This window comes from Propithecus coquereli, unplaced genomic scaffold (genome assembly GCF_000956105.1).
Source record: "Propithecus coquereli isolate 6110/MARCELLA unplaced genomic scaffold, Pcoq_1.0 Scaffold38, whole genome shotgun sequence".
Lineage (NCBI taxonomy): Eukaryota > Metazoa > Chordata > Mammalia > Primates > Indriidae > Propithecus > Propithecus coquereli.
Window position 1 is genome coordinate 4,506,974 of NW_012149507.1, and position 22,279 is coordinate 4,529,252.

The 22,279-nt window shown below is 34.1% G+C and overlaps 1 protein-coding gene across 1 annotated transcript in view; it reads right to left on the bottom strand.

Annotated features, from left to right (window-relative positions):
- SMCHD1 (structural maintenance of chromosomes flexible hinge domain containing 1) overlaps window positions 1-22,279 on the bottom strand; it is a 175,263-nt gene that overhangs the window by 34,450 nt on the left and 118,534 nt on the right. The window contains exons 21-30 of the mRNA XM_012652077.1: window positions 19,846-19,859; window positions 19,584-19,751; window positions 15,881-16,006; window positions 13,835-13,914; window positions 13,471-13,628; window positions 11,990-12,105; window positions 10,939-11,003; window positions 4,082-4,169; window positions 3,337-3,468; window positions 2,097-2,249 (exon numbers count right to left, since the gene is read on the bottom strand). Of these exons, the coding sequence (XP_012507531.1) occupies window positions 2,097-2,249; window positions 3,337-3,468; window positions 4,082-4,169; window positions 10,939-11,003; window positions 11,990-12,105; window positions 13,471-13,628; window positions 13,835-13,914; window positions 15,881-16,006; window positions 19,584-19,751; window positions 19,846-19,859 (1,100 nt within the window). The remainder of the gene's footprint in view (window positions 1-2,096; window positions 2,250-3,336; window positions 3,469-4,081; window positions 4,170-10,938; window positions 11,004-11,989; window positions 12,106-13,470; window positions 13,629-13,834; window positions 13,915-15,880; window positions 16,007-19,583; window positions 19,752-19,845; window positions 19,860-22,279) is intronic.

A 22,279-nucleotide genomic window follows, 5' to 3' on the forward strand; every position in this document is an offset into this window, starting at 1 on the left:
GAGGCCCCAGGCTCAAAACTAGCATGAGTTAAAAACACTCAAATACAGTTAATGTGTTAAATAGAGACAAGATCTGTTGTCCAGGCTGGAGTGCAGTGGTGCAATCATAGCTTACTGTAACCTTGAGCTTCTGGGCTCAGGCAATCCTCTCACCACAGCCTCCCATGTAGCTTGGACTACAGGTGCATGCCACCACGCCCCTTTTTTTGTTTTTTTTTTGCAGGGGGTAGAGGTGGGTCTCTCTCTTACTCCAGCTGGTCTCAAACTCCTGGCCTCAAGCGACCCTCCTATTTCGGCCTCCCAAAATGCTGGAATTACAGGCATATACCACCATATTTAATGGGCGATTGACAAGTCTTTAGGCCAGATGCAGCTGGCAGGCTCTCAGTTTATAAGCCTGTTATTAAAACAATGTGATATTATCAATGGATTATATACAAAATGAACAACAAAAATATAAGAAAAGTTAACATTTCAAATTTATTAGTACAGAAAGAATTATTCAATAAGGATACCAACAAAGTTAGTTAACGAATTTGAAAAGGGTCAATAAAATCCAGACATACCAAAGATTAAAGGCATAAGAATATTAAAGATAGTATTGTGAATATAATCTGCCCCTCCAATATAAACAAAGGCAAACATCTAAAAAAATTCAGGAAAAAGTACTTATATACAAAAGAGCATTAATATCTTTAATATATAATTAAGAAAAAATGATGAACATTCCAAAAGAAAAAAGTCAGTGCACAATTCTACAAAGATCAAAAACATGAAAAATATTCAACCTTACTAATGACAAAGAACATTTTTTTAAATAGGAAATCTGGTTAGAATTTTTAAAACTGTTCATATCTAGTGCTGCTAATATGAGGAGGATGGACACATACTTCTGGTGGAAATATAGAGCAATTGGCAATAACTGTCAAAAGGCTTAAAATGTGCATGTCCTGCCTCCAGCAAATTCTGCTTCCAGCAATTTCTTAAAGAAATAACGAACATATGCAAAAGAATATACAGTCATCCCTTGGAATCCATGGGATACTGGTTCCAGGACCCCCTATGGATATCAAAATCCAAGAATGCTCAAGTCCCTCACATAAAATGGTATAGTATTTGCATATAACCTATGCACACCCTCCTATATACTTAAATCAACTCCAGATTACTTATAATACCTAATACTATCTACAATGCTATGTATAAATACTGAAGGGAATACTGACAAGAAAAAGTCTACACATGTTCAGCACAGACACATTTTTTTCCCCAATATCTCTGATGTACAGTTGGTTGAATCCATAAATGTGGAACCCATGGATACAAAGACCAAATGTATGTCGAAGAAAGCTTATGCAAGCCCTGTTGATAAAAAGAAACTTTAGAAAGAAACTAAATTTTCACTAAGGACTGATCAAATAAATTGTGGTCATTAATACAATGATGTAGGCTTATTTTTACTGATGAAGAAATATATCGGATACATTAAACAGGAAAGGATTTTTTATAAACGCAGTTATATTAATGAAATTTTACATCCAAATATAAACATGTTTATGTATATAAATCATACACACATGGTATGTAGGCAATAGTAGTGTATATATGGAGACTTTAATGTTATATACTAAATTGCTAATCATCATTATCTGAGCGGTGAAATTATTTATGAAGTTTCTTATACTGTGTATTTTTTAATACAAATAAAACTATTTTCATTTTAGAAAAAAATGAACAACAAAGATAAACTTTTTAATTAAATTTCACTTGGGCTATGTTTTATTCTGTTTCTGTCCACATAATGGCAGTTTTTCAATAAAACATGAACATCATATAATCACTAAAGCTAAAAACCAGTAGAATCAGAGAAAGCTATCTGTCATCCCATAGGAAAAAGGGGGGTCTTATTAATAGCAATAATGATTCTGGGTTCAATTTGTAATAGCTTAGAGTAAGATCACAAAATATTTCTGCTGACTTTCCAATTTAGTGCTATGATTGGAGCATCTTCATAACTATACATACAAAAGAAAAGGTATTTAAATATGGTGGTTTAAATACAGAAATCTTATTTACCAAAAAATATAAAAATTTACCGTGATTTCAGCTGAACCATTCACAAAAGGAAATTCAAGTGTTCTAACTTTCCCATTAAAGAGTGGGATGTCAGTATCTTCCTCATTAAAACCTTTAATGGTAGCTATAATAGTGCCAACCAAATCAATTCCGGTATGATTGCTGTAGTCATCCTTAAAATAAACAATGGAAAATAACTAATCAGAAGAACTGGTTAGAAGATTAAACCCAGAGAAGGGCATGTATGAATCAGAAATAAGACGTCTATTTACAGAGCCCCAAACATTCAATTATCCTACTTCTTAATCTAAGCACAGAATTCAGTTTTAAGTGTTCCACAGGCAGTAAACAGTTTCAGAAATCATAAAAGAACCAGAAACTTCTATCTAACACAATGGCTCTTAACTTTCTAAATTACAAGAATTCCTATTTTTAATTTCACCTTTTTATGTACTTTTAGCACCTGATATGAAAAAGTATTTAATAACAAAGATATTATTAACTTATAATAATTTTTAATTATTTTATTAACTTCAGCATCTGCATACATTTGAAAAGCAATATATTTGTATGTGTGAAATATCCTATATGATTCAGACATTTGGTGCTTATATGAATTCAAAGATCCTTGTAGTATTAATAATTCCATGGAACTGCTTATCCCAAAGATGTATGAGGAAGAAGAACCACTTGTCTAAAACAAGAAAATAAACTTTGTAGTTAAGTATCCCACCAGCCAAATTTTCCAGATAGGTGAAGTCCCACTACTGTGCTTTACATGTTTTTGTTAGTATCTTTGGCAGCCCTGTTGCTGCTTACTCTCTGGGTAATCAGCAGCTTTGAGGAGATCTGATTTTCTTAACTATGATCAGTTATCACAGCAGATTTCTTCAAAATACTTAACTTCTTCTGACCCCTCAGTGAACTGGACATTTAAGAATCAATACAGTTAATATACATTCACAATATATACATGAAATAGGGGAGTAAAGGTATGTATTAGGAAAGGTAGGTAGATTTCTGCATTTTGAATTACTTCTTCCCTGGTATAATATCTGTATTTTATGTATAATGTTACGTGTTCTATTTTTGTATTCAAATACAAAGATGCTTACAAATATTTAGTTCATCTGCACAAATTTTCCATATAACCTTAAAGTGAATAATTGATCTGACTCTATAATAACCATTTTGCACTCTAAAATAAAAAATAATTTTTTCTTGTTACCCTTTGTAGTTTTGGAAGAAAATAAACATTACCATAATACTGAGATGTAGATCTCTGACCAAGGTCCTACTGGCAACTGAGCGAACATTAGAAACAGCTGGTGTAGGTGGTTGAATTTTAGGAACTAACTTCACAGGCTGATTAGGTAGAACATCAACTATAATCTTATAAAACAAAAGAAGCATTCTGATTAACAATACATTGATGCTTTAGTATTTAAGGGAAGACAATGATGACATATACTAAATGAAATGTTACCCTCTAAAATTTATTTCCATTAATCCTTTAAAAGTAATCAATTTACTTTTAAAATTCAAAATAAAAGCCAGGTCAGATTAATTTCTTAATGTTTATAACCAACTAAGAACAAATTTAGGGGCATTAAAATATATAGGTAATTTTTTAAAATTAGTACACTGACAATATTAAATGGAGATGATGTATGTTAAAACTGCCCTGAACTTAACTATCTAGAATTTTAATAACTGAAATGTTATTAATTTAGGCTTTTTCATGTATGGTTGACACGAGCACCTTTACCATGCTACATACTAAAATGCTTACTGAGTCTTTGGTAAAAAGAGAGATGGAAAGTGCCTACTGCATCAGGTCCAATTATTGAACAAATTAAAATATGTTCTATTTGAATTTTCCTAGAAATTGAATTATTTATACTTTGAACCCAATAATTAATTCACTTTTAAACTAAACATTTCATTCATAAACTAAGCAAGAAAATGTATGGCTAACTGTGGACTGCAAAGAAAATAAGCAAACCTGTTCACTGTTGAGAATATTTGCTTTATCCATCATAAAACCAAACTGGATACAATATGTCCCCACTTTGTTAGGAATAACTTTATCCCTAAATTAAAAAGAAAGAGATAAGATTGATTACTGATAATTTTTAAATAAAGGGCGAAGGAATCCAAAGCGTCAACATTTCTGTTCCTTTCAAAAAAATAAATGAGTAAGAAGAATAGAATAACTAATATTACATTCATCTTCATTCATTCCACAAGTATTTCTTGCATATTAGGTTTCATCCAGGTCACTCTTACCCGCGCATTTTTAGACATCTGGAACAAAGGTTCCGGATATGGTAAAAATGGAAAGAATAGGAATATAAAGTTGAGAAAGTAGTAAAACACACAAAAAATGCTAAATTATATGTCAAGTAAATTTTGCTTCATTCCTACATTATAAATTTCCAAGGGAAAGTTTTATATTTCAAAATTATAGGACACCCTGTTGATCTTCTATGTGACCTCATTTTCCATTTAAATACTATTCTAAATATTTTAACTTTAGGTGCAGAAGCCAGCTTGTATGGGGCTCAAAAAGCCCACTGTTACATATTTTTTGGTTTTTCTGTGTGTGTGTTTTTTGTTTTGTTAGAGACAAGGTCTTTGTCCTTCAGGCCGAAATGCAGTGGCATAATCAGAGCACACTGTAACCTTGAATTCCTGGGCTCAAACAATCCTCCTGCCTCAGCATTCTGAATAGTTGGGACTACAGATGCACACCGCCACGCCCAGTAGAGATGGGGACTCTGTGTTGCCCAGGCTGCTCTCAAACTCCTGGCCTCAAGCAATCATCTGGCCTTAGCCTCCCAAATTGCTGAAATTACAGGTGTAAGCCACCAGGCCAGGCCCACTGTTAAATATTTAGGAATTTTGTGAGCCAGCTGTTAAATCATTGGTACCCTTCCACCACGGTGGGAATATTTACACTATGGAAATCAGCAAACAGTACAAATCAAGGCTTTTTTTTTTTTTTTCCCTCAAGAGAACTGGTTTATCAGCACACTACAGATTTAATCAAACTGAAACTAAGTTTGCCAAACTACCTGCTTACTTCTTTTCACTATAACCCATACCTCCTTTGATCAGGCTCTGAAATAAACAATAGACACAGAAATTTTTGTGGGTGGTTCTCATTGCCTCTAAATCAAGTACAAGGGCTATCTCTTTAAGAAGCTTTTCTAAGAACCCTTTCCCCAAATCCTTCCTATTTACTACCACCTCCAGTGAGAATGGTGGCTTACTTGTTTGCATGTACAGGAGACAATATCAACTCCCCAAAGACAAGAAATTTTTTAAAATTAGTTTTTGAATCCTAGTTCTTAACAGAAAGCATAGCTTATACAGGTAGCTCAATATATGCTTGATGAATAAACATATAAATAAAGAATAGAAAAATAAATATTTTAACTTTATTCATACTAGGTATTTACTATGATTTAATTATCAATAAGGGTACTTAGTGTCCAAGAAAAGGCACTCACTAGCCTGTTCTGGTAGCACTTTATTTACCACAAAGAAATATGAATGATGTTCTATGGTATACCCTGACATGTGCAATGTGGCTCATGATCCCCAAGGTCTCTCTGGCATAACATTCATATTCTCAAAATACTGGCTCAATATAGTACAAAGTACACAGGCTTAGAATACACATCTGAATTGAAGTCCCAGCACCGTAACATTTATGCAATCTTGAAGAAAATTATTTAACCTTTTTCTATGCTGTTTTCTCTGAAAGGAAAATTCCTAAGAAAGTTACAGTAAGAATTAAAACAAGACTTTCACTTCCAAATGGCAGGCCAACCCCTCTTGATGAAAATAGCCATACAAGAAAACATACGTTTTAAGATGTTCAACAGCTAACAAGCTAAAGTAAAAAATAACTCAGTAGAATATAAGATAGAATGGAGGCTCTTGGGAGATGAGCTTCACATCTAAGGCTGCTTCACTCCTGGGAGCAAATGCTAGCGGCATAGGCAAACCTAAAGCAGATAGGCTCTGAAGAGAAATGCATCTCAGCTTTGAATCATCTCAGTCTCTGAAAACGGACTGAAGTGGTAAGAGACTGGTAATGGCCTAGACAACTGACAAAAGCAAATGTAAACCCTCTCTGGGGAAACATATCATCCTAGACATTCGATTATTTTTATAAATATTCATAAATAAAATGCCTGGTACAACAACAAAATAACCAGATACATGAAGAAGCAAGAGAATGAAAACCAACAGAAAGCAAGAAACAATCAAAACAGAGCTAAAGGAACTCTAGGTACATTTTAATAAACTGATTATTACTCAAGGTGATACAAGGTTAAAAATTCCAACAGAGAACTTAACTTTTATAAATATTAAATGCAAGTTCTAGAACTGAAAATGCCAAACAAAAAATTCAATGAGGGATTTACTAGCAAATTAGATGCCACTTGAACAGAGAATTAGTTAATTGAAGATAGTTCAAAGCAAATATCTAGAAAGAAGAGCGACAAAAGAATGGGAAAAAGAGAAAAGAGGGTTAAGAGAGAGCACAGTGCAAAAAGGACTAACATGCTTATAATAAAGCATGGTAGAAGATGAAAAGAATGAGACAAAAGTTGTATTTGATGAAATAATGGGTGACAATTTTTCCAAACTGAAGACCACAAAATTCAAAGCCTATGAAAACCCAGCAGGATACAAAAGAACAATCCACACACAGGTACATCATAGTAAAACTCCTGAAAGCAAAACTCAGAGGACAGCCAAAGAAGGGAAAAGGATTTCTTTTAAGTGAACAGGACTGACAGCTAACTTCTCAACAGAATGATGGGATAATGAAGAATGGCTTGAAAGTACTATAAGAAATTGCCAACCTAGAATATCATACCCAGTGAAAATATCCTTCAAGTATATGGAGTAAAGATATTTCCAGGTAAAAATAATGAGATAACTAATCACCAGCAGAAATACTAAAGGAATTTCCTCAGATGGAAAATAATACCAGATGAAAGCCTTGAGAGCCTTGAGTTCAAAATTAACAGAAAGTAGAAACAACTTCCTTTATTGGGAGGGGGAAAAAAGATTAACACAAAGGACAAATGAGTAAATCTAAATGAACATCGACTGTAAGCAGTAATAATAATGCCTTCGTAGGTTTAACACACACAAGAAAGAGGTCTAAACGTTGGGAGAAGGAAAATGGAATTCATTGTTCTAAGATCCATGAACTGTTCAAGAAGGTAAAAAAAAATACCAATTATTACTACATACTGGTATGCCAAGTATGCATGTTATTATACTCTCTAAGGAAATCAGAGAATAGCAGAAAGACTGCATAACTAACAGGTTACTAAGGAGCAGAAAATAACAATTACAAACAATAAATCAAAAAGAAAACAGGAAAGAGAAAGGAATAAAGAACAGTTGAATCAAATAAAAAACAGTAAGATAGCAGATCCAAAAACAAGTGAATTGGTAATTATATGTAAGACCTAAACTTTTCAATTAGAAGACAAAGATTATCAGAAAGAAACTATAATGCCATTTACAAAACACACTCGAAAGAATGAAAAAATATATTATGCAGACACTAACCCTCATGATCACTAACAGATTTTGCATATCATTCATATGAACAGTTGGTATATGGTTATCAAAGTAGACTTTAAGGCAAAAAATGTTACTAGAGAAAAAGAGTACTTCATAATGATAAAAGATTAAATTTGCCAGAAAATATTGTAAGAATCTAAGTCTGTATGTACTTAATAACAAAGCCTCAAAATATGTAAAGCAAACACTAGGAAAAACACCCAAACTGTCATTCATACTGGGAGATTTACCATTACTGCTAGATGGAGCAAACAAAAAAATTAATAAAGATATAGAAATATTAAAAATGATTAGCAAGTTTGACCTAATGCAATATAGAACACTACCTCAAATGCAGAGTATATGTTATTTTCTAGTATATTTGGAATATATACAAAAACTGAATATATATTATATAAAAATTAAGCACTGCTGTTCAAGATTATCATAAAGAAAGTACAAAAAAAGAAAGTCAAAGTATGGGCAAAGATGTCTAAAAAAGGGGCTTATCTCCATAATACATAAAGAACTCCTAACAAATTAATATGAAAATAACCTCAATACAAAAGTTGGTAATACACTTGAACAGGCATGTCACAAAAGGTAATCTAAATGGCCAATAAATATATGAAGAAAATGCCAATTAAACTAAGTGTGATGCCACCCTACTACATATTCATCGAAAGACTAAACCTAAAAAGATTGACAACACCAAAAGTTGGGCTGGGTGCAGAGGCTCATGCTGGTAATCCTAGCATTTTGGGTGGCCGAGGCAGGAGGATCCCTTGATGCCAGGGGTTTAAGACCAACTTAGGCAACTGCAAGACCCCATCTCTACAAAAATAAGAAAAATTAGCCAGGTGTGGGTGGTGTGCGCTTGTAGTCCCAGCTGCTTGGAAGGCTGAGGCAGGAGGATTGAGTAAGCCCAGGAATTTGAGGTTGCAGCAAGCTATGATCACGCCACTGTACTCTAGTAGCTTAGGCAAAAGACAGAGAGATCTTGTCTCAAAAAAATAAATAAAAAATAAAATAAAAAGAAAAGAAATTAAACAATGTTAGTAAGGATATACAGCAATAGGAACTCTCATATGCTGCTGATGAGAATATAAATTGGTAAAAACACTTTGGAAAACTGTTTGGCAGCAGCTACTAAAGTTAAACATACACATTTATGTTTGGTTTCACTAAACATATGATCCAGCAATTTCACTTCTACATGTGCACCAGTGTTATCAGACATTATGTGTAATAGCCCAAAACTGAGAATGCAAACAGCCATTAACAGTAGAATGGAAAATGGTAGCGTCCACACAGTGGACTTCAATACAGCAATGACAATGAATTTATAGCTACACGTCATATGATAATCTCACAATGCTAAGTGAAAGATGTCATATACAAAAGAACACATTAAATATATAAAGTTCAGAAATGGGCACAATTAAACCAGAGACTTCAGGGATGTGTGCCTGGATAACAGAACTCTAAAGAAAACCAAGTCAGGAGTCTGTGGCTATGTATGTGTGTATTTACATGAGTGTGTGTGCAACTTGCACAGCATGCTGGAAGGAAGGAGGTAATGACTAGGAGGGGCACAAGGTAGAACTTCCATGATAATGGCAATCTTTTACTTCTTGACTTTAGTTGTCACTACACAGATATTCACTTTGGGAGAAATCACAAAGTTGCTTATCTCGTTTTTTGTACTTTATGGGTTTTCTACCTCACTTTTTAAAAGGTTAAAAAACTAAATGAGGCCAGGCATGGTGGCTCATGCCTATAATCCTAGCACTCTGGGAGGCCGACGCCTGAGGATCCCTTCAGGTCAGAAGTTCAAGACCAGCCTGAGCAAGAGTGAGACCCTGTCTCTACTAAAAATAGAAAAAATTAGCTGGGCGTGGTGGTATACGCCTGTAGGCCCAGCTACTCCGGAGGCTGAGGCAGGAGGATCGCTTGGGCCCAGGAGTTTGAGGTTGCTGTGAGTGAGGCTGACACCATGGCACTCTAGCCCGGGTGACAAGAGTGAGACTCTGTCTCAAAAAAGAAAAAAAAAAATTAAATGAGATTATATGCAAAACCCTAAACACACATTAGGAACTCAAATATTTTCATTCATTCAAAAATATCCAACATATAGAAAGACATTTTATTATACTGACAGTGTAGGTGATACATTTTTTTATTGAGGTAACATTCGTATAACATAAAATTAGCCATTTTAAGGCATAAATTCACTGGTATTTAGTACATTCACACTGTTGTACAACCAACACCTCTGTAGTTTCAAAATACATGTGATTATTTTTAAAATATTTACCAAAAGTTTTCTTCAAATTGATGCCTTCAAATGCTAAAATAGGATTCAGTTGAAAAAAATTATGTAAATATTTTGGAATAAATGAAAGAGCCCAATTCTCAAACATTTTAGTAGACTTTATACACTGAAAGATAATTTAATGGACTGAAAGAAGGCAGTAGGCTCCTTTTAGGATGTCTAAATCAGCCCCATGTAATAATTTCAGCATACCTAAAAGACTAAAAACAATGTTATTCAAAGTGTGGTCCAAGGACAGGGGCTGGTCTGAACATTTTGTTACTGGTCTGTCACAGAAAATTACAAAACTCAAAGTATTCAGAAACTTTTTTAGCAATGTGACATTACCTCAACAACAAGTACACATTCAGTGGATCTTTTTTTAAATTAAACAAAAAGCATCAGTTTATAAAAGAGAATTTAAAAATAACAAAAACTGGTCCTTTACCAGTTACTCTGAAAAAGCACTGAACAAATGTAATAAGCCTTTTGACTTTATTGATGATAATTTAAAGAATTTTTGAAGAAACTTCAGATACAATCTTTTTCTGATTTGGAAATGGAGGTCCAGAATGAAGAAGCAACACACTCAAGTCACATAAATGTTGAAAGCTGGTCTAATGTTTCTTCATAAGATCTTAGAATTATAGAAATCTCTCACTTAATAAATTATAAAGTACTCTGACAACATAAAAAAATTCTTCTGATGACTTTGATAGTTTCAAATGCTAATATATCCATCACAATCATCTTCCCCCAAACCAATTTATGAAGGTTAAAAACAAACAAGACATAATCTTTCCCAAAAATCTTTGACAAAAAATTAGAGATATTAACATTTTCTATTTGATCATAAATTACTTTTCCCTCGGTGAGCCCACAAGTATCCCCAAGGTTGAATTACTTTGTAACAAAACATGCATAAAAATATGAAATGACTTGAGAAATACCTGAAGTAGAAGCAGCCATCTTCCTTGTCATTATCTTTTATTTTATTACAACTAAATGTTTCTGCCTAGAAAGGGGAGTGAGAGAGAAGAGGGAAAGGAAAAACGACAAACTTTAAACATAGTATACTTAGGATGAAAACTTTCCTGAACTGAAGGTGTGAATCCAGATGACATCTGTAGTTTATATACAAGTATACACACATGTATATATCTCTATAATACATGTAAGGCACAATGTGAGATTGGTCACAGTGGAAAGACATCCCATATTAAAGGGCACATAATAGATCTCTATGGTGATACTATTTTAAGGTAATTGCAGCTTGATTGGACTGATGGTTTAAATTAAGGAAGCGAAGATTCAGGTAGCTCAACTGGTAAACTTTCAGACTATTAAATTAAGCAAGCTAGTTTCTGAAACAGATGATTAAAAGGAACCATAAATGCTGAAGTAGATTATTAAATCAAGACACTATGACAAGCTTTAAGATATAGTCCCCAATTTAAGATTTATTTCAGAAATGCGCTGTCCGTATGGTAGCTAATAGCTACATGTGCCTATTGAGCACTTGAAATGTAGCTGGTCTGAATTGAGATACCATGTAAAAACACAAATTTCAAAGACTTCGTAAGATAAAAGAATGTAAAATTTCATTAATAATTTTTATAATATTGAGCATATGTTGAAATGGTAACTTTGATATATTAGGTTAACATTAGAATTAATTTTATTTATTTATTTTTACCTTTTTACTGTGGCTACTAGAAAAGTTAAATACCAGGTGTGATATTTCTATTGGACAGCACTGTTCTAGACCCTCCAGCTCTTCTTCCCATTCTCCCTCTCTTTCCCCTGTAAACTATCAATCACATATCTCTGTTATCTTATTTCTATGTTACCCCTTCACGATATTTAATGGCTTTGTCTTGTCCTACTGTCCTTCAGATGAAATAATTCTGAAACATGTGCTGATGTAATTTTTTTAAATCCCAAGGAATGGAGTAAATTTCTCAAATATATACACACGTATTTTTATATTCCATGACTTACATTTGCTGGTGGTCGGTTCCCACCGCTAGACAGCTTCCACAGTTTCATGGAAATACGTGCTGGATTAATATTTTTAATGATACTGTCATCTTCAGAAATAACAGTAATCATAAAATCTGTTATGGTAAATATTTAAAAAATTATTTTCTTTCTAGTTCAATTAATAGATATAGTTAAATAACTGTATGTCTTAAAGCATGTATCTTATTTAAATGTTAATAAAATTCTGATGAAGAAGAAAATAAAATTCGTCTTTAACCAGGATACCCCAACAATTCATCTTAAAACTTACCAATCATGATAGACAATTCTCTAGTGCCAAACCTGGACATCAAGGCTTCCCCCAGAAGTTTAACAAATATATCTTTGCTCCTAACATTCTCTTATTTTCACAATCTGCTAATGCTTTAAGTTCTAGCATGCAAGACGAGAAAGGATAGACTGTATGCTCAGTAACTTACAATTAGGCCAATTGGCCACCATATGCTTTAGGTATTTCAAGAATAGAATGTTTGCTTTCTTTTATGATTTCCAATAGCATACAGTAACTAACGTATCATTATATATAACATTCCCATTATACTAACCATCTGTAACATTCATTTGGCACCTGTTAGTTTTTTAATCACAGGAAATAGATCTTACCTCCCCCAGATTTAAAACTGTATTCAAAGTATATAGAGTCTACTTTATAAACTATAAAAGGGTATGTATACATATAAGTAAAAAGTATAAAGGCTATGTATGTAACTTAATTATTAAAAATTATTGTTAAAACATTTTAAATCTAAATTTTGGGGGTACTTCATTCACTACTTAAAACTATTTACAGGAATTCATCCCTTTAAGAAAACAGAAGTCTTTCAGAAAGTTGCCTGTGTAAAGCAAAAACTAATTTCTATTGACTTACCATCTACCACACTATACTGAAATTATTTGCTCACTTGTCTCCTACATTACACTAAACCCATTGAAAACTGTCATATTCATTATTGTAACTAAGAGCCCAGCATAGTACCAGAACAGAGCAGGTATTTAGTGAATGTTCATTGTTCTGAAATATTTGAAATCATAAATGCTGATGTGATGTGTTTCCACTCAAATTAAGCTAAACAGTCCTGGTTATGATGGGCTTAAGATAACATCACAACATATTTAGTAGAGCATAACTCCACAGTTCTCATCATTTAGTTCATATTTCTTTTATAGAATTTCACAGTTCACTGAATGTATGAACACCAATGGAACTAATTACCTCAGGCTCTCAGTTTATGTATGAACTTTCAGTTTATTCTTGACATTAAAAGCAGGACACAGTGATGAGTAGACACTGCTAAGTCAAATGTATTTTCTTTGCCATTTAAAAGGCTATTACATGCATGATTTTTTATCATGCTGAATACCTAGGATAAATAATTTATTCCACTAATATAAAAGGCAAATTATCACTAAAATTTATTTAAATACTGTGAAATACTCACCAGTGAAAAGACCCCCTGCTAAAAAGGAAGCATCTTTGTCATATTTAACATTGATACGAACAGGTTTTTCAGGGTCTGGAAGAATCATTAACTTAATTGTAGGTCCTTCTATGGTGCTCTTATTATAGATGGCTTTAACCTGCATAGTATGTTCTCCCCTAATGGGGAAAAAAAAAGAGGAGGGGTTCAAATTACATTAGTTATAACCTAAAAATTTTGAGACAATTTACACAGAACCTCAACTTCTATTCAGTCCCAACTCTTGCCTAACATTATATAGGATGGTTATTACTCTTACTTTCAGCAAGTAATAAGAAAAACCAATCTCTATAATACCAATAACTATCAAACTTTAGGTTCTTACCTAGGGGCAAAAATACTGAATACTCCCAAATTCGCCCTGCCCTTGTCATCTGTTTTATGCTGTTGGTTTGAAGGTGTGAGCTAAAAACAAAACAGAACAAAATGATTAATCAGAAAATTCTAGATATCAATCAAGTTTTCTTCTATTACAATATTCTTTGCCTTTATTCCTATTTTAAAAGTTGTGTTTGCACATACTCTAAAATCTAAAGTTTTTGAATTTGAGCTAGTTCAAATAATGTAATATGTAATCACAAAATCCAAAGGATAATAACTCATCTTGATCAATTAAAGTAGAATTCAATGTATTTTCATTATTAAGTTGCAGAATTCTATGTTCACTGTTTCAAGATCACTGATATATCAAATGAAGTTTGGTTACACAAACACTGAAGGTGTATTCTAAAGCTGGGGCAGGTGTGGGGGATGGCACTAGAAAAATAAATATATACTGTATGTGCATATACTCAAGTCAAGGGATCATAACACTATCTCCATTCCTATTTCATCTTTCCCTTGAATGTTTACTGGGATATGCCTCTCAAATTTTTGCTGCAATATTACATTTATAGTGACAACCAAGGCTTTCACTTTCAAGTATTAAGTGGCCACACTTCTTAATAATTGGTTAGAAGAGTCTCTCCGCCTTTTACAGATGCTTCTCTAGAAACTACAATCATACCCTTATTCTGGGGCTAAAAATAATCACTATCTAACTTTCCTGGAAGCAATCATTTAGAACAAAAGTAAATTTGTAGACCATAATAGCAGCAAATCAGACTCTCTCCTAAACCCTAACACCCATCTCTGCTTAATAGAATCTAAAGAGTAGGTAGTACATGCAGGCAGAAACAACAGCTGGAGAAGGAAAAATGAGGAGTAACTGAAATGACAGGATAAAGTCCTGTTTATACCTATCCCATTGTCTCCGACCACTCTCAAAATATTTCTCCCATCTGGCTACTGAATCCTTGTTGCTAAGCCAGAGAAGTCTTATATTTCAGATCATATAGGAGAAATATCATAATCTTGTTTAGGAGTCTTAAGAACCCTGACTCTGATTACTTTACTACGTATCACAAGCCATCCCTGGCACTTTAATCTTTTGTATGACTTTTAAGATCAACTTTTCAGGTTCTGCAAAATCCCTGCTGGGATTCTGACTGAACTAATTAAAGAGAACTGCCACCTTTATACAATATCAATTCTTTCTACGATTACATTTGTTAAATATTTGTGGAGGGATATACTCAAGACTGTCTGAATATAACCCCAGGAACTCTCTCTGTGCTGCATAGCAACAACCGGGCTGGGACCAATGAATTTCCTTAAACCAACAGAAAGGATTGTGTAAAAATACAACTTTGCAAGGACTCGCAGCTTTTCTTCTTTTGAGGGTCTCCAACTCTGCACCAGGCACTAGATTCTGAGCAGCTTCTCAATACTCATGGAAACAGGTGATACCTAATCTTGAACTTTCTGGTAGCCAATCCTACATTTGTCCCCAAACTTTACAATGCCCTCTTCATTCTTGCCCCACAAAAAGAACAACAGAAGAGAGGGGCTTCACCCTAGAATACAACACCTGTATAGCTTTAGCAGCTCTGCCCAGGCTCTGGTAGCTCTCCATAAGGTAAGGACAGGAAGGTACCTGCAATGTCTGCCTCAGCATGTATGTTTCCCCAATAACACCTATTCCTTAACCCATACTATTGGTCATTGTGGTATCTGTCTTCATTCACTTTGTCAGTGTTAATTATCTATTCACCCTAATCTGAAATGTAAATATTACTGGTGCTGTATAATAAATACTCGAGTAGCCGTAAGTGCATAATGTTGGCCCCTTGATGCACTGTTTGTAAGATATGAACTTTACTTTCTCAAAATACTTTTTAAAAATCTTTAGGCTGATTTATACTAAGCAGTAATGAAGGTTATATAAAACTATATTTAAAAAAGCAGAAATGTGACAACTAAAGATATAATCATGAGAATAAAATCCAGAATTTTAAGTAAGTGAAAGGTATTTAAGGAAGTTTAAACTTACCTTTAAATTGCTAGCTTTTATGAGACTTATTTTAACATGTGGTACTGGTGCTGGATTATCCCATTGATCACAAAGTTGAACAAGAAGAGGGTTCTGTAAATCTCTTCCATTAATCACTGGAATGGACTGAAAAGAATATAAATATTTTAAGAGGCACTAAAACATATAGGCCAAACAATATAATTATTAGTATACTTGTAAAACAGTAACTTAATTTATCTCTGTTGTATTCACACATGGTTTTCATCAATGAAAATAAACTTTTAAAAATCCAATTAAGTTGTTACAAATGATCCTGTTATAGAAATGATTAATAATTTGATTAAAAAGCAGCATTTGACATTACAATCTTCCCTCAGTTTCTGCAGGATATTGATTCCAGGACCCCTGGTGGATACTAAAATCCTCAGATGTTTAAGTGACTTACATAAAAAGGCACAGTATTTCCATATAACCCATGCATATACTTTAAATCATCTTTAGATTACTTATAATAGCTAATACAATGCAAATGCTATTTAAGTACTAGTGTGACTTATTCAATAGAAAGAGAAGCTTATCTTTGCTTCTCAGATTTAGCATTGGCAATCTGTAGTGAAGCTCCTCTCTCAGTTGATTTTCAGCTCTTTGCCATTATATATTAAGGAGTAATCCAGCTTTTTCTAGCCCTTGGATAAATGGGACTACTCACTGATGACTTATCTACACTGTCTTGTTGACTTTAAAATGGTTCTTGCTTTTTCCCTAGCTAACTTTAAAGCTTGTGTAATTCTAGGAATCTGCCTGTTGACCTATTAATATTGGGCATATCAAAGGAAACACATTATTAACCAGGATAACCTGACAAAGCCCCAATCCTCTGTGTCAGATTTTAAAAGTTAAAAAAAAAGGAGATGAAAGAAAACTAAAGAGTGAAAAAGGAAAGCTCTCTCCTACTGAGAATGTTCCTTTTGTTTCTTCCACCCCCTACTCTTATCTGAGGTAGGTGGTTACCAAATTATGGCAGGAGGTTGCTGGAAATGGGGTGAAAAATTAACTCTGTGTTATAGATAGGACATTAAGGGAAAAAAAAAGGCCAGGCATGGTGGCTCATGCCTGTAATCCCAGCACTTTGGAGGCCAAGGCAGGAGGATCACTTGAGGCCAGGAGTTCAAGACCAGCCTGGGCAACACAGCAAGACTCCATCTCTAGAAAATATAAAAAATTAGCCAAGCATGGTGGCAAGCACCTATAGTCCTAGCTACTCAGGAGGCTGAGGATTGCTTAAGCCCAGGAGGAATCTGAGGCTGCAGTGGACTATGATCACACCACTGCACTCTAGCCTGGGCAACAGGGACCCTGTCTGTCGTGTGGGAAAAAAAGGCCCCTTGAGATTGGTTTAGTTATAATGCTGTGCACCATAACATTTACACAGCTACAGCTGACTAATATTCCATCTGCCGAAGTGTATAAAAAAGCTTGAATTCTGACAAGTACTGACAGTTTCCAAATGAAAACATATGGTAATTTATTCCTAATCACATAACTGTCTACCTTAACTAACTTTAAAGGATATCCTTTTTAAAGGACTCCTAACTACTTTTAAAAAATACCTTTCAGTAAATAACTTATAGCAAAGTTGATAATAATAAAGTTTTCCAGGAAACAGTATAAAAAACAATTTCCAAAATCAAATGTTCATGAATATAAATCTGCCCTGTCACTTTTTAATATTGGTATGTTATTTAACATTTCAGAATTTCTGTTTCCTCATTTATAAAATAATATACATGCATATTTATATATTTATTTCTATTTATCATGCTTAGGTGTTATATCAGTTCTCCTCTGCCACTCAGATTCTATGAGGGGAAGGTGGGTCAGGAATTAAATTAGGAAACTCTAGGAAAAAAATCACATGTTAAATGATCACTTTTCCAGCCTTATCTCTATATAACCATATTTCTTAATAGACTGATAAATTGGCTTATGTTTTATTTTTAAAGTTTCTGGATTACTATGGTATCTCCAAATAAATCTTATAATAAACTTTTAAGCTAAAATATTATTACTTTTATAAACCCTCAAAACCATACAAAAAGATGAATATGTCAAGGTTTTTTCCACCTCAAAAGTATACAATCGGCCGGGCGTGGTGGCTCACACCTATAATCCTAGCACTCTGGGAGGCTGAGGTGGGAGGATTGCTTGAGCTCAGGAGTTTGAGACCATCCTGAGCAAGAGCAAGACCCTATCTCTACTAAAAATACTAAAAATTGTTCCAGATTATAGTCAACCAACAAATCCTTTATTGCCATCAATAGGAGTAAAGAAATGTGTTAATTTGTTGTATAAATGCTCGCAGAAAAAAATAGATGCACTGGCTTTTCAGTGAAACCCTTTGGTCAAGACACTATTAACTTTTCTTAGATGACCTGTTCCTTTACTAGAATAATTTCATCTACTACCATGATTAGGTAAGTTCACTGTCCTTTTTAAAAAAAATGTTAATTATCATACTAACAGTTAAAGCCCTGCTATACCATAATTGAATGCCAGAATCTGAACATTAAAAATTAGAATTCTGGCCGGGCGCGGTGGCTCACGCCTGTAATCCTAGCACTCTGGGAGGCCGAGGCGGGCGGATTGTTTGAACTCAGGAGTTCGAAACCAGCCTGAGCAAGAGCGAGACCCCGTCTCTACTAAAAATAGAAAGAAATTAATAGGACAACTAAAAATATACAGAAAAAAAAAATTAGCCGGGCATGGTGGCACACGCCTGTAGTCCCACCTACTCGGGAGGCTGAGGCAGGATTGCTTGAACCCAGGAGTGTGAGGTTGCTGTGAGCTAGGCTGACACCATGGCACTCACTCTAGCCCAGGCAAAAGAGTGAGACTCTGTCTCAAAAAAAATTAGAATTCTATCAAAGGATATAAAATTCCAATAAGATAGGAGGACAAAGTTCAAAAAATCTATTGTACATAATGACTATAGTTAATACCATATTATATTCTTTAAAATTGTTAAAAGTAGATTTTTAAGTGTTCTCATCACAAAAAAAATAAGTATGTAAGGTAATGCATATGTTAATTAGCTCAATTTAGCTATTCTACAATGTATACATATTTCAGAATGTTGTACAGGATAAATATGTACAATTTTTATTTGTAAATTAAAAAATAAATAAAATGTTAGAAAGTAAAATTAGAATTCTAACAATTAAGTAAAAAAATCAACACAAGTAGGATTTGACAGCTATCTGCAAAATTAGTATTTAAGATTTAAGTATTTGAATAGGAAGGCACACTGAAGTGTTTATGGGTATAATGGCTTGATGTCTGAGATACGCTTTTTTAAAATCTAACAAAAAGGTTTTAAGTTAGTGTGAGAGAACAAACAAAATTGGAAAAATCAGTAACTGCTGAAACTGGGTAGGCACATGGAGGTTTATACTATTCTTTTTACTTCTATGCATGTTTGAAAATTTCTATAACATAGGTTTTCAGATTTGAATTATTACACTAATTTTTAACGAACTAGGACACACTGATGAATTAAATAATGAAGTATTAAGACACAGTACCTTGCTCTCTTGTTATTGTTAGTTAAGATTGTTTGCTGTTACTTTAACAACAAAATATACCTGTTCTGATCCACTGACAATTTGAAAGTAATAAGCCATGTGCTATTAAATTCTTTCAGTTAAGACATGAAGTTACTTACCTCCTTTAGTTCTGGCCAGTCTATTAGGAGAAGTTTAGCTGGAGGTCCAGAAATTAGCTGCACTCGAATAAAGTCAGAAAACTCACGCCAAGTAAAACAAAGATCCTTATTTCCAGGAGGACCTGGAATAAATCTGATGCCTCTTACACTTATACTTTGTGTGTTTTCCTAGTGAGGAGAAAGTACATTGAGAAAAGATGGGGATATCACTTAGTTTTCAGAAAGTGAAACAAAATGTTTTCTCATTATTTCATGGGCATACAGATGTGTTTCTGGCTAACATATCAGCAAATAAATTGTACCATGTCAATAGTGGCACACCATAAATTTTATTTTTGAAAGAGGAGAGACTAAATTTTTTAAAGGGGGGGGGCTCTAAAAGATTACCTTATCTTTTCCTAATTTCCTTCTTGCTTAAAACATTTCCTTTTTGCTACCCAAACAGCTAAGCATGTTACTGCTCAATAGCCTTTGCATTTGTTCTTTCCCTTTGTTTGCAGCATTCTTTACCAGATATCTAAATGGCTTTTCTTTAGTTTTTAGCACATAATACCTTAATAAGAAGGGTCTTCTTGACTACCCTACTTAATGGCACACTATCCCCTTCCCTACTTTATCTTTCTTCTTATCACTTACTTCTTATCATTGTATGCCCATGACAAGATGATCCTCACAAAGGTAGGGGCTTTGATTTGTCACTGCTCTATCTGTTACTTAGAATAAAGACTAACATATCACATTAATGGGAATCAATGAAACCTGCCCATAATCTTTGCAATGTGACTGAATGACATAACTGATTTCATGCTGGCATAAGCACTATAGTATTCACACTTTAACACTGAGCCTTAATGATATAACCATTTTAAATTTCTACTGGGTTGATTTGTATCAACTTTATTAAAATTTTAAAATCAGAGATAAGACTTAATGTTTTACATTCTGAAACAACAGTTTGCAGTATGTTTTATGTAAAAAAAAATCACCAAAATTAATCTTTCCAAAAACCTCAATGAACATAGAATTTTTCAATATTTGGAAAATAAATTAAAAAGAAATTCATTAGTAAAATGTTTTAAAAGTTCAAATATGTAAAGTCTATCCTAGGATTCCACATTTAATAGTGAAACAACCAAAAGCCACATTGAAGAGGTGATTCCTTTTTTAAGTCATGCTAGAAGTTGTTCTGGTTTTATTTCCAAATCTTGAAAATGAAATTGCATTTACAAACTATAGGTAAGTACAAACAGAATTAAATATAAAATTCAGAAAATAAGCCAAGATAGTATATATCAGTTGCACAAAATGAAAGAAGCAGAAAAAAGACCATTTGGCTGGAGAGTAATGAGCTATGGGGGGAGAAAGATGTGAGATTATGCTGGGTGGAATATTATAGGGTGTTACAAGGCTATACTAGGGCAATGGATTTTTCTTTGTTTTTTTGAGACATAGTCTCGCTCTGTCATCCCAGCCAGAGTGTAGTGGCATCATCACAGCTCATTGTAACCTCAAACTCCTGACTTAAGCGATTCTCCTGTCTCAGCCTACTGAGTAGAGCTGGGACTATAGGCAAGCACCACCACGTCCAGTTAATTTTTTTCTATCTCTTTGTAGAGACAGGGTCTTACTCTTCCTCAGGCTGGTCTCAAACTCCTGACCTCAAGTAATTCTCCCACCTTGGTCTCCCAGAGTGTTAGGATTACAGGCATGAGTCACCACACCTGGTCAGCAATGGATTTTAAATGTAGTATAGTGTAAAATGCTGATAGATCTAATGGGTAGCATGAGAACTGACCACTGACTTGGTCAGGTGGAACAGAGCAGAAAAACATGATCAGAGTGGCTTGCTACGGAATGACAGAAAAGGATGTAAAAACAGAGAGCATATAGCTCTTCCAAGAAGTTTTACTTATAAAAAGGAAGAAGGCAGCAGATAGATAGGAATACAGGACCAAAGGAAGTTTTGGTGGTGGGGTTTTTTTTTAGAGACATTACAGCATGTTTACATGCTGATGGGAAGCATCTAATAGAAAGGAAAACTAAAGATGTAGGAAGACAGGTTACAATTTAGGAGCAATTAGGTGAAAGAGGATAGGAGCCTGTGCACAGAGTGATAGGAAGCAGGGATTGTTCATGCATAACAATGGGCACACGTTTATTTTCTGATTTCATCTACACACAGGGTGTAGCTAGATAATGGAAGACTGAAAAGTCAAGGAACAGACTTTATCATTGTACAGGAAACAAAACATCATTAAAAGTTCCTCAACAGTGAAAGTGGTCTTCTGAAAATTATAAAACAATAACATAACAGATTAGTAGAGACAGAAACTCTAGTTAGAAAGGGCAACATGGAAGCTGCTATTGTGATTATCCTATCAAGTAAAAAAGTGTAAAGGAGGCTCTCAAAGGAAGAAAAGTTTTAAAAAGCATTCAATGCTCTAAATGAATTCAACTTCCCTTAAACCTGTGAGATCTCCTCCTTTCTTGCCCACTCTGGCCAGGCAGGTTCCTTGAAGACCCAGCTCCAGCATGTCCCCATTTCCCTAAAGCTGTCTCTGACCCCTCCAAGCAGAGTACAACATGCTTATTTGTTTTAACTGAAAGAATTCCACCAGGGTTTTTCTTTTTCAAGCTAACCTGAATTAACTGCACAGTTGCAAACCTTAACAATTAAGGTTTCCTGTATCAGTATC